The sequence below is a fragment of the Aotus nancymaae genome, unplaced genomic scaffold (assembly GCF_030222135.1).
Source record: "Aotus nancymaae isolate 86718 unplaced genomic scaffold, 86718_ANA_hifiasm-v0.15.2.pri h1tg000031l, whole genome shotgun sequence".
NCBI lineage: Eukaryota > Metazoa > Chordata > Mammalia > Primates > Aotidae > Aotus > Aotus nancymaae.
Window position 1 is genome coordinate 3,253,557 of NW_026988444.1, and position 12,164 is coordinate 3,265,720.

At 41.2% G+C, this 12,164-nt stretch overlaps 1 protein-coding gene across 1 annotated transcript in view; it reads left to right on the forward strand.

Annotated features, from left to right (window-relative positions):
* Positions 1-12,164, forward strand: part of UBE2F (ubiquitin conjugating enzyme E2 F (putative)) — a 76,160-nt gene that overhangs the window by 16,094 nt on the left and 47,902 nt on the right. Inside the window, exons 3-4 of the mRNA XM_064383394.1 lie at positions 3,058-3,087; positions 9,738-9,803. Of these exons, the coding sequence (XP_064239464.1) occupies positions 3,058-3,087; positions 9,738-9,803 (96 nt within the window). The remainder of the gene's footprint in view (positions 1-3,057; positions 3,088-9,737; positions 9,804-12,164) is intronic.

The following is a 12,164-nucleotide window of genomic DNA, read 5'->3' on the forward strand; positions in this document are numbered from 1 at the left end:
CGAGGTGGGGGTCTCACTGTGTTGCCCAGGCTGGTCTCAAACTCCTGGCCTGAAGCAATCTTCCTGCTCGGCCTCCCAAAGCACTGGGATTGCAGGTGTTAGCCACAGTGCCTGGTCCAATATGCTGCTTTGATATACATAGTAGGTTGTTTACTACAGTGAAGTGAATTAATACATTCATCTTCTCATATAGTTACCTTTTTAAAAATGGTAACACCTGAGTCTACTCTGTTGGCAGATTTCCAGCATACAAAACAATATTATGAACCATAGTCATCATGCTGTACCTTAGACTTATTCATCCTACATAACTACAACTTTGTATCCCATCACCAACATCCCCCCATTCCCAAGCCCTAGTCACCGTTTTCTTTTTCTTCATTTTGACTTTAGATTCTACATATACGTAAGATCATATAGTATTTGTCTTTCTGTGTCTGGCTTATTTTATATAGCATAATGTCTAGATTTACCTGTGTTGTTGCAAAGATTTACCCGTGGCAGGACCTCTTAAGGCTGAACAATGTTCCATCATACGTACTGTGTATACCACAATTTCTTTATCCAGTCAGTTGTCAGTGACACTTAGGTTCTTTCCATATTTTGCCTATTATGGATAATGCTCCAACGAACATGGAAGCGCAGGTATCTGTTCCACATACTGAATTTGTTTTTTTTTTTTTGAGACGGAGTTTCGCTCTTGATACCCAGGCTGGAGCGCAATGGCGCGATCTCGGCTCACCGCAATCTCCGCCTCCTGGGTTCAGGCAATTCTCCTGCCTCAGCCTCCTGAGTAGCTGGGATTACAGGCACGCGCCACCGTGCCCAGCTAATTTTTTGTATTAGTAGAGACGGGGTTTCACCATGTTGACCAGGATGGTCTCGATCTCTTGACCTCGTGATCCACCCGCCTCGGCCTCCCAAAGTGCTGGGATTACAGGCTTGAGCCACCGCGCCCGGCCCTGAATTTGTTTTTAGGGTAGACAACCAGAGTGGGATTGCTGGGTGATACGGTAGTTCTATTTGTAATTTTTTGAGGAACTTCCATACTGTTTTCCATAATGGCTATACCAAGTTTACGGTTCTGCTATCAGTATACAAGGGTTCCCTTTTTTCCACCCTCATGCCGACATTTATCTCTCCTCTTTTTGTTAGTAGCCATTCTAACAGGTGTGAGGTGATTTCTCATGATTTCGATTTGTATTTCCCTGATATTTAGTGATGTTGAGCACCTTTGCGTATACCTGTTGGCCATTTTTATTTCTTCTTTGGAGAAATATCTATTCATGTTTTTTGTCTATTTTTAAATTGTTGTTTTTATTTTGCTATTGAGGTGGGTGAGTTCCTTGTATGTTTTAGATAGTGATCCTTTATTGAATATATGATTTGTAAATATTTTCTTGCAATTCATAGACTACCTTTTCTTTTTTTGAGACAGGGTCTCACTCTGTCACCCAGGTAGAGTGCAGTGGTGTGGTCCTGGCTTACTGCCGCCTCAACCTCCCAGGCTCAGGTGATCCTCCCACTTCAACATCTTGAGCAGTTGGGACTATAGGTGTGTGCCACCATGCCCCATTAATTTTTGTGTTTTTTGTATTAAAAAAAAAAAATAGTTTTTGCCATGTTGCCCAGGTAGGTCTTAAACTCTTGGGCTCAAGCTGTCTACAGACCTGGCCTTGCAAAGTATTGGAATTACAGGTGTGAACCGCCATGCCTGGCACATAGGCTACTTTTTTGTTTTGCTGGTTGTTTCCTTTACTGTACAGAAGCTTTTTAGTTTGACGTAATCTCACTTGCTTATTTTGCTTTTGTTGCCTGAGCTTTTGGTGTGATATAAAAAAGTCATTACCAAGGCCCATGTCAAGGAACTTATTCCCTATCTTTTCTTCTGGGAGTTTTATACTTTCAGGTCTTACATTTAAGTCTTTAATCCATTTTGAGTTGATTTTTTGTGTATTGTGTAAGATAAGAAGCCAATTTTATTCCCTTGCATGTGAATATCCAGTTTTCCCAACACCATTTATTGAAGGAGCTATCCTTTCCCCATGGTGTTTTCTTGGTACCCGTATCATAAATTAGTTGACTTGTATATGCTTAGGTTCATTTCTGGACTCTCTATTCTGTTCTATGTGTCTGTTTTTATGCCAGTACTGTGCTGTTTTGATTTCTATAGCTTTGAAATCAGAAAGAATGATGCCTATGACTTTGTTCTTTCTCAAGTTACTTTGGTTTTTCAGGGTATTTTGTGATCCTAGACGAATTTTAGAATTTTTTTTTTCTATTCCAAATGCCATTGGAATTTTGATAGGGATTACATTGAATCTGTAGATTGCTTTGGGTAGCGTGGACATTTTAGCAATATTAATTTTTCCAATACATGAACATGGTATATCTTTCCATATATTTATTTGTGTCTTCTTTAATGTCTTTCATCAGTGTTTTACAGTTTTCAGTATACACATCTTTTATCTCCTTAAATTTATTCCCAATAATTACTGTGTTGAATAGAAGTGGTGAGCAGGATTGTGTGAGTGGCTCAGGTTGCAGTTTTGTCCTGCAGAGGGGTACTGGGCTTAAACACCAAAGGAGTGACTGGTAGAAGAGGGACTGGGTTGTCTGAGGCCCTAGGGCAGAGGACTGGGGCCAGGAAATGTAGCTATGAGGGGGTAACTGGAAGATAGCACTGGGAACAGACATAGACACCAGGTGCATATAGATCAGATTTTGAGAGGATTTGTTCCGGTACTTGGAACCACTATTAAGAACACTGTAGTGACTGGCTACCTATACATCATTTCTGTGTTAACTTAAATTTTTTTTACATTAAAGTGAATATTCAAGGACTTTTGACTGAATTTGTTGGCATTCTGAAAGTCACTTTATATATCTGAAAGTAGCTAAATGGCTTAAAGTCTAAACTTTAGAGCAGGTTTCATTCAGTTCATTCAGTTTATTTATTTATTTTTTCATTGTTCTAGAGGAAATTGCCAATTTAGAACTGGTGATTTTATGTGGAATAATTAACTAATATTAACGATAATTTCTTTGTTTCTACAGAGGTTGCAGAACTTGAAGCTAATTTACCTTGTAAGTATAGCATCCCCAAACACTAAGTACTGTGAAATAATTGCATGAAGAAAACTTTTTATGTTTTAATAAACTTGTACAGCAAAAAGCCTGTTTTTCATGTTTGTTAGGAATGGTTTTTAATTTTGTTTGAAAAGGTAGGATTTTTTCAAGTGTCTAATAAAAACAAGATGGGCCAGGTGTGATGACTTAGGCTGATAATCTCAGCACTTCAGGAGGCCGAGACAGCTGGATCACTTGAGGTCAGTAGTTTGAGACCAGCTTGACCAACATGGTGAAACCCCATCTCTACTAGTAAAATACAAAAATTATCTGGGCATGGTGGCATGTGCCTGTAGTCATAGTTACTTGGGAGGCTGAGGCAGGAGAATCACTTGAACCTGGGAGGCGGAGGTTGCAGTGAGCCAAGATCATGCTACTGCGCTCCAACCTGGGCAACAGAGTGAGATTACGTCTAAAAAAAAATAAAAAAAATAGCTGGGCCTGGTGGTGCATGCCTGTAGTCCCAGCTACTTGGGAGGTTGAGGCACTAGAGTTGCTTGAACCCAAGAGGCAGAAGTTGCAGTGAGCCAAGATCATGCCATTACACTCCAGCCTGGGTGACAGAATGAGACTGTCTTAAAAAAAAAAAAAAAAAAAAAAAAAAGTAAAGTTCTGTCATCTTTCTGAGTGCTTTCTATCCTTAGCATAGCAGAGGTGCATTCGGTTAGGTCTTGTGCCTCTTCCACGTGCATTCTGTCTCACATCCACTTTGAGTGGAAAAGTATATAAGTCAGTAACAGTTTTATTTTTGTTAGGGATGATACCAGCTTTCTGGTAGAGTGCTCATTTGTAACTTGTCCGCATGTTTGAGGGGTGGCTGTACTGCCTTACCATCAGTGGGTGTCCATCTTGCTTGATCATTTCTGTCCCAGACACCCAGGGCCAGCATGCAGTCTTCACTCGTGAGCACAGTACACTTGGAAAGCCCCTTTATCAGACAGTTTACTTGGATAATATATGTCATATATTCTTTTTTTCTCTATCATTAATCTTCTTCCAAACCCTTGATTATTTCAAAAGATAATTAAAGTCTGAAAGCTTTGATCATTTCAGTAATTTTTGAATTATAACTTTTTATCATCATACTTGCTTTAAAATTAGTTCTGAGGCTGAGGCTGTCTGGATGATGGTGAAATATTTTATAAGTGGGTCTGCTGATTTGGGTGAGTGTTAGAGAGGACTTAGGTTTGGATGTGGAGGTATCTCTGACATGGGGCAGGACAGGGCCCATTCCAGCCTCCATCTGAAGTTGGAAAGATAATGGTGGGCTGCATCCTCTACGTGGTTGTGAAGTCAGTTTGAGAGGGTAAGTATGTAATGTTTCTTAAAAAATTATTTTTGAGACAGTCTTGCTCTGTCACCCAGACTGGAGTGCTGTGGTGAGATCTCGGTTCATTGCAACATCTGCCTTCTGAGTTCAAGCTTTTCTTGCCCCTCAGCCTGCTGAGTAGCTGGGACCACAGGCGCACACCACCATCCCAGGCTAATTTTTGTATTTTTAGCAGATTTGGGTTTTTGCCGTTTTGGCCAGGCTGGTCTCGAACCCCTGGGCTCAAGTGATCCGCCTGCCTTGGCCTCCCAAAGTGCTGAGATTACAGGTGTGAGCCACCACACCCAGCCAAAAGATTATTTTTAACATACAGAATTTATGGATAGGTATAGTGAGTTGTGATATAAAATATGTTCCTTACTGTGGATCTCAGTCAAAAGTGTTTTGAAAGTCACTGGATTACTTGATCTCAAAGTTTTCTTCAACTTGGATATGAGGCAGTATCTTGAGATTCTGTTAAAAGGTTATCTTTCTGGCTGGGTGTGGTGGCTCACACCTGTATTCCTAGCACTTTGGAAGGCTGAAGCATGTGGATCATTTGAGGTCAGGAGTTTGAGACTAGCTTGGCCAAAATGGTGAAACCCATTCTCTACTAAAAGTACAAAAATTAGCCAGGCATGGTGGTATGCACCTGTAATCCCAACTGCTCGGTAGGCTGAGGCAGGAGAATTGCTTAAACCTGGGAGGTAGAGGTTGCAGTGAGCCGAGATTGCTCCACTGCACTCCAGCCTGGGCGATGGAGTGAGACTCTGTCTCAAAAAAAGGTTATCTTTCTACCCACTGAAGTATTTACAGATGAAGTGGTTTGCTTTAAAATGCTACAGGAAGAGAAATAACTGTGTGGGGACAGGATAGACAAGCAAGATTGACAAAATGTTGAAGCGGGGGAATGGGTTCATTATACTGTTCTCTTTTATTAAGACATTTTCCTAATAAAAATAAAATAAAATAATTCCTCTGCTTTCCACTCCCTTCTTATCTTCCCATAGGCCCCCAACTTAAGCCTGTATATCCATGTAAACTTATTTTTTTTTTTTGAGACGGGGTCTCTCTTTGTTGCCCAAGCTGGAGTACAATGGCATGAGTGCAGCTCACTGCAGCCTCAGCCTCCTGAGCTCAAGTGATTTCCCACCTCAGCCTTCTGAGCAGCTGAGACCTCAGGTGCATGCCACCACACCTAATTTTTTTAAATTATTATTATTTTTTGTAAAGAGGGAAACTCTTGTATTGCCCAGATGGTCTCAAACTCCTGGGCTCAGGTGATCCTCATGCCTCGGCCTCCCAAAGTGCTGAGATTACAGATACAAGCCACTGTGCATGGCCGACATATGTAGAAGTTTAATCGAAACCACAGAAAAGGTCCCACTTATAAATGTTTCATTCATCCTTGATATGTGTCTTACAGAGATTGTTGGTTTTTAACCCACAGAGTGTACTTTTAAAAACAACAAAATGTTAAGACTGGCTTTCAAATCAGGATTGTAACTGCATCCCTTAGGTTTGAAGGAAGTATGGCACATCTTCATAGCCCTATCACTATGGTGTCAGATATTAAGACAGCATGCTCCCTGCCTCTTCTTTCATTCTTCTCCCTACCTTCTCTCCTAATCAAAGAGTGGGTAAGTTATATCAGTTTGTACAAGTAAGCCATGCTTTCCAAGAGTATGTCTCATTATTCTAAAGAGAAAACCAGAAGCCACCAATGAACACCCTTTACTGTCTATTTAATTATCTTCCTAAAATATTTATAAAGGCAAACAAAATAACTTGCCTTGTATCAGTGCCACTTAGTAACTATTCAGAACTAGTTTGGAGCTCTGTACATGCAAGTTTGTAGAAGTTTCTCTGCAAAAAAAATTAAAATGTTTCTTTTAGATAAACTGAAATATTATTAGAGGCTCAGATAGTACATGCCTACATGTAGATAAAAAGCTTAATTCTCATTTTAATAAAGCCCTTGCATTGAACTAGAACAAAAACCTGACTGTTAACATTTTTTTCTTAGAACTTAACCTTTTTTTTTTGAAACGGAGTCTTGCTGTCTTGCCCAGGCTGGAGTGCAGTGGCTGAGTCTCAGCTCACTGTGACCTCCACCTCTTGGATTCAAGCGATTCTCCTGCCTCAGCCTCAATAGTTGCTGGGATTACAGGCACCTGCCATCATGCCCAGCTAATTTTTGTATTTTTAGTAGAGATGGGGTTTTGCCATGTTGGCCAGGCTAGTCTTCAACTTCTGACCTCAAGTGATCCGCCCATCTCAGCCTCCAAAAGTGCTGGGATTACAGGCATGAGCCACTGTGCCTGGCACAGTTTTATTGCGTTTTAATCTACTTTGACAATTTCTTTATTCTTGGTGGGCCATCTTTTTTGGAGCTATTGGTTTCTGCATCTGTCTATTAAAACAAAGGAGAATGCTAGGTATTAAAAACAAATACATGATGCCAACGTCAACTAATTGTTGAAACATTCCCAAATCATAATCATATGTTTTTGTTACTTAGAACTCACTGGAAGGATGACATTTATCTTTTCAAGTTAAAATTAGGAAAAATAAAGCCCATTTTAAGTATTTCACACAAAGTTCTAAGTGTGTAATTTTTGGGAAAGTCTTGAACTCTTTGGCCCCAGTTTTTTTATTTCTGAAGTAAGGACTGTGACATTGTCACCTCTAAGACTGCTTCTTGCTTTTCTAGGCAATTTTCACTGGAAAGGAAACCCCACTAACAGTCCTGTGTTACTTGTTGTTTCTATGTACAGGTGTCCCATGTCTTAACATGTTACTAAGTACTGAAAGGAATGAGGCATGCAGTAGGGGAAGTGGTCATGAACTAGTTAATGTAGGGATTAGCTTTGCTTCTGCTGATAACCTGTGTGATCTTGAGCTAGTCACCAAACCTCTCTGGACCTTCCACTCATGTCTCCTAATTGAGGACGTTGGACTCGATGGTCTCTAAGGCCACCTCTGAGTAGAAATTTATATTGTCCTGATTTTGATGAAGATTTATATCATTGTCAAACTAAGCAAATCCTTTTGGTGGAACTTGTAAGAAAACTTTAAAAAAACATAAAAAGTCTTCTAAAAAAACTCGGAAAAATGAGAAAGACAAAATATCATAGTAAACTCTGGGTGGGAGCTAACTCCTGGGCAGCATTCTTCTTCTTCTTTTTTTTTTTTTTTTTTTGAGACAGAGTCTCACTCCGTCGCCAGGCACCAGGCTGGAGTGCAGTGGCGCAATCTCGGCTCACTGCAACCTCTGCCTCCCAGGTTCAAGCAATTCTCCTGCTTCAGCCTCCCAAGTAGCTGGGACTACAGGTGCATGCCACCACACCCAGCTAATTTTTTGCATTTTTAATAGAGATGGGGTTTCACCATGTTGGTCAGGCTGGTCTCAAATTACTGATTTTGTGAACTGCCCACCTCAGCCTCCCAGAGTGTTGGGATTACAGACATGAGCCACTGCGCCCAGCTGGCACCCTTCTTTTTAACTTCCATTTGCTATGGTGACTATGAATGGCTGTGGTGCTAGGATAACGTAGTAGAAGTTTGACCTGGATTCTTTCCTGGTTTTTCCATGTTTAGCTCACCAGCAGTGGTGAACTAAGAAGTTTAGCATAGGCCTGTTGTGGTGGCCCATGCCTGTAATCCTAGCATTTTCGGGGGCCAAGGTGAGTAGGTCACTTGAACATAGGAGTTCGAGACCAGCCTGGGTAACATGCTGAAAACCTGTCTCTACAAAGAATATAAAAAGTAGCCAGGTGTGGTGGTGTGCATCTGCAGTCCTTACTACTCAGGAGGCTGAGGTGGGAGGATCACCTGAGCCTGGGAGGCAAAGGTTGCAGTGAGCTGGAATCATGCCATTGTACTCCAGCCCAGGCAACAGAGTGAGACCCTGTCTAAAAAAATAAAGTTTAGCATAATATTTTTTGATTTTATAGATATAGAAAATTTCTACATATATATTCCTTCCAGATTCCCTGGGTATTTTTTCCATGGGTAATTAGCTGTGTGTCATTTGTTTGAGGGAGATAGGGGTGGGATGCAACCAACTTCCCTGGCCAGCACCAGCAGCCAGTAGTTCCCTTCCCAGGGGAACACTTTGTCCTGATTCAGGGCTCTTGTGATTTGGATCAGTGGGCACAGAACATTGCGATCTGGGTCAGTAGAACATTATTTTACCAACAAAGAAAGCTGATTTACCACTTAGGTAGTAAAGGTATTTTTTAAAAAGACAAAATATCATGGTAAACTCTGGGTGGGAGCCAACTCCTGGGCAGCATCCTTCTTTTTCTTTTTCTTTTTTTTTTTTTTTAATTTTAAAACTTTTTTAAAAATATTTTTATTTATTTTATTTTACTTTTTTATTTTTTTAAAGACGGGGTTTCACCATGTTGGTCAGGCTGGTCTTGAACTCCCAACCTCAGGTGATCTGTCCGCCTTGGCCTCCAAAGTGCTTGGATTACAGGCGTGAGCCACCACCCCCGGCCAAGCATCCTTCTTTTTCTTCTTTTGAGATGGAGTTTTGCTCTTGTTGCCCAAGCTGGAATGCAGAGGCGCAGTCTTGATCTCGGCTCACTTCAACCTCCACCTCCCAGGTTCAAGCGATTCTCCTGCCTCAGCCTCCCACGTAGCTGGGATTACAGGTGCATGCCACCACGTCTGGCTAATTTTTTTGTATTTTTAGTAGAAATGGGGTTTCACCATGTTAACCAGGCTGGTCTTGAACTCCTGACCTCAAGTGATCCTCCCGCCTTGGCCTCCCAAAGTGCTGGGATTATAGGCATAAGGCACTGCACCTGACCAGCACCCTTCTTTTTAACTTCCATTTACCATGGTGACTGAATGTCTATGGTGCTAGGGGAACAGAGTTGACCTGGATTCTTTCCTGTTTTTTTTTTTTTGTGTTTAGTTAGTCTTTGCCTGCATATATTAATCTCCCTGAGATATGGTTTCTTTTTATTAAAGTACAGTAGCATAATTCTTGAAATTAATGGAAAGATCTTTATGTTTAGTGACCATTTAAAGGTTGGAGGAAAGCATCTGCATTTGGAATTAACTAGTAAAAGACTATAAGGAGAAAAACACATGACAAATACCACTGGTTTGCACTTTTAGAGTATTGGCACAATTATTAGACAAATAGGGAGGGAGATCTACCAACTTTCCATAAGCCATATGAATCCCTCTAACACCGCTAAATGTACATGTGTTCAAAGGTTTGCCTCGTCATCTGGACTGCTGCTCACCACGAGACCTTCCTGATGTGCTGTTTCTTTTGCAGGTACATGTAAAGTGCATTTTCCTGATCCAAACAAGCTTCATTGTTTTCAGCTAACAGTAACCCCAGGTAATATTCTTACATACTTAAGTATTAAAGTGATTTCAAACAGCAAATTGTAAAGGCTGCCCATACCTGTAATCTTTGCCTTGGTTTATCCTTTAGCTTTTAAGAAATTAACACATTAGCCGGGCGTGGTGGCTCACGCCTGTAATCCAAGCACTTTGGAGGCCAAGGCGGGCAGATCACCTGAGGTCAGGAGTCAAAACCAGCCTGACCAACATGGTGAAACCCCGTCTTAAAAAAAAAAAAAAGAAAGAAATTAGCACATTAATAACCATTTCATGTGAAGATAAGATATTTCCTTCATAGTGAAGGAAAAAAAGCATAGTAAAGTGAATTCGAGGCGTTCAATGTACACGCTCAGTAATGATGTATACATGTAACCAAGGTTAATGACAGCTGAGGCAGTTGGTGTATGGTGAAGAGTGTGGGCTTAGAAGTCATAAATGCGTTCCAATACTGCTCCCCTACGTAGGAATAGTGTGACCTTGGTTAAAAGTTGCTTAACCTCTTAGCCACAGCCTGCCTATCTACGAAGTTGGGATCAAATAGGACCTGTCTCATAGGACAGTTGTGAGGATTAAACAGATAGTGTGAATAAAGCACTTAAGCGCAGGGTCTGGCACAAAGAAGAAGACAGAAAGAAGATTACCAGCTGTCCTCAGCAAGACTGACAGTGTCTAATCTCCAAGCTGCCCCAGTGTGGCAACATATTTCTTCTTGGTCAAAGTGGGCAACAAGAGGAGGACTTGTATATTTTCTTTTTTTTTTTTTTTTTTTTTTTGAGACGGAGTTTCGCTCTTGATACCCAGGCTGGAGCGCAATGGCGCGATCTCGGCTCACCGCAATCTCCGCCTCCTGGGTTCAGGCAATTCTCCTGCCTCAGCCTCCTGAGTAGCTGGGATTACAGGCACGCGCCACCGTGCCCAGCTAATTTTTTGTATTAGTAGAGACGGGGTTTCACCATGTTGACCAGGATGGTCTCGATCTCTTGACCTCGTGATCCACCCGCCTCGGCCTCCCAAAGTGCTGGGATTACAGGCTTGAGCCACCGCGCCCGGCCAGGACTTGTATATTTTCTAGTTACAGTGCAGCTCTAAGAGCTGCAGATTCCCACACTTCACAACCCACTGGTGTTTATGTTGGACAGTGGGTGGCAACCAGTCGATGCTGCTGTGGGGAATTAAGAGGGAAGAGTGTTTTGTGGTGGAAATATAGGGTGTTATTTTATTTGGGGGACGGAAAGGTAGTGAGAAACTGAGAATTATTAGTCACTAACTAATTAAAATGTGGAAAACAATATAGGATTCTGGTAGGTGACAATGAACCCATGAATAAATCCTGGCCTTGTCTCTCTGTAGGTAGGATGGGCTTTTTCTGTGGAAGATGTTTGATAATAATAGCACGAGAAATCCTGGTTTCAAAATATGCTTGAAAACTTTAAAAAATTTCATTTTATCTATGTGATGGTTCCACAAAGGGCTCTGGGAGTATAAATCAGTTGATACTGATTCTTCTAAGATGAGGATAGTACTTGGGTATAGTAGTTAATACTAGAACACCATCATTATATATACGTATATTTCTTTTATTGTATTTTCTATTAGCTGTACTTTATACCACATAGAGCACCATCATTAGAAAGTGTGGTGTTCCACATGCCTGACCTCTATAGATAAATGTAGTGAAGGACTTTAAACTGTGAAATGATGAAAACTCTAACAATCCTTTGACTGCCTTCCTAAAACACATTGCATATTGTGCTGTTTTTGATGAGAGGTATTGAGCACATTCTAATGCTTTCCTGGTGACTCAAGGTCACTGTTATGGACATCATTTACTGTTCTGTTAAGTAATGTAGGATATTCTCAGAAATTGTTGTGGTGATTAAGATTGGTTCTCTGTTTACTAATTTCAGACTTGTGTGTTTATAGTAAAATATTTTTTTTCATCTGCCTTTCTAGGGCATTTTCAGTGGCTATTAGGGATTCTGTGGCTCTGCCCATTCCAAGCCTGGGCTTTGTGGTCCTTGGCCACTCAAAGATGTTTGTTGATTTTTCCAGGTTCTTTACTGTCATATGATTGGGTCTCAGGCAAGTCTTGCCTCTGAATAAATGTTTCTTTTCCTGACCTCGTGATCTGCCCGCCTTGGCCTCCCAAAGTGCTGGGATTACAGGCGTGAACCACCACCACACCCGGCCTTTTTTTTTTTTTTTTGAGACCAAGTCTCATTCTGCTGCTCAGGCTGGAGTGCAGTGGTTCTTGGCTCACTGCAACCTCTGCCTTCTGGGTTCAAGTGATTCTCCTGCCTCAGCCTTCCGAGGAGCTGGAATTACAGGCATGCATCACCACGCCTAGCTAATTTTT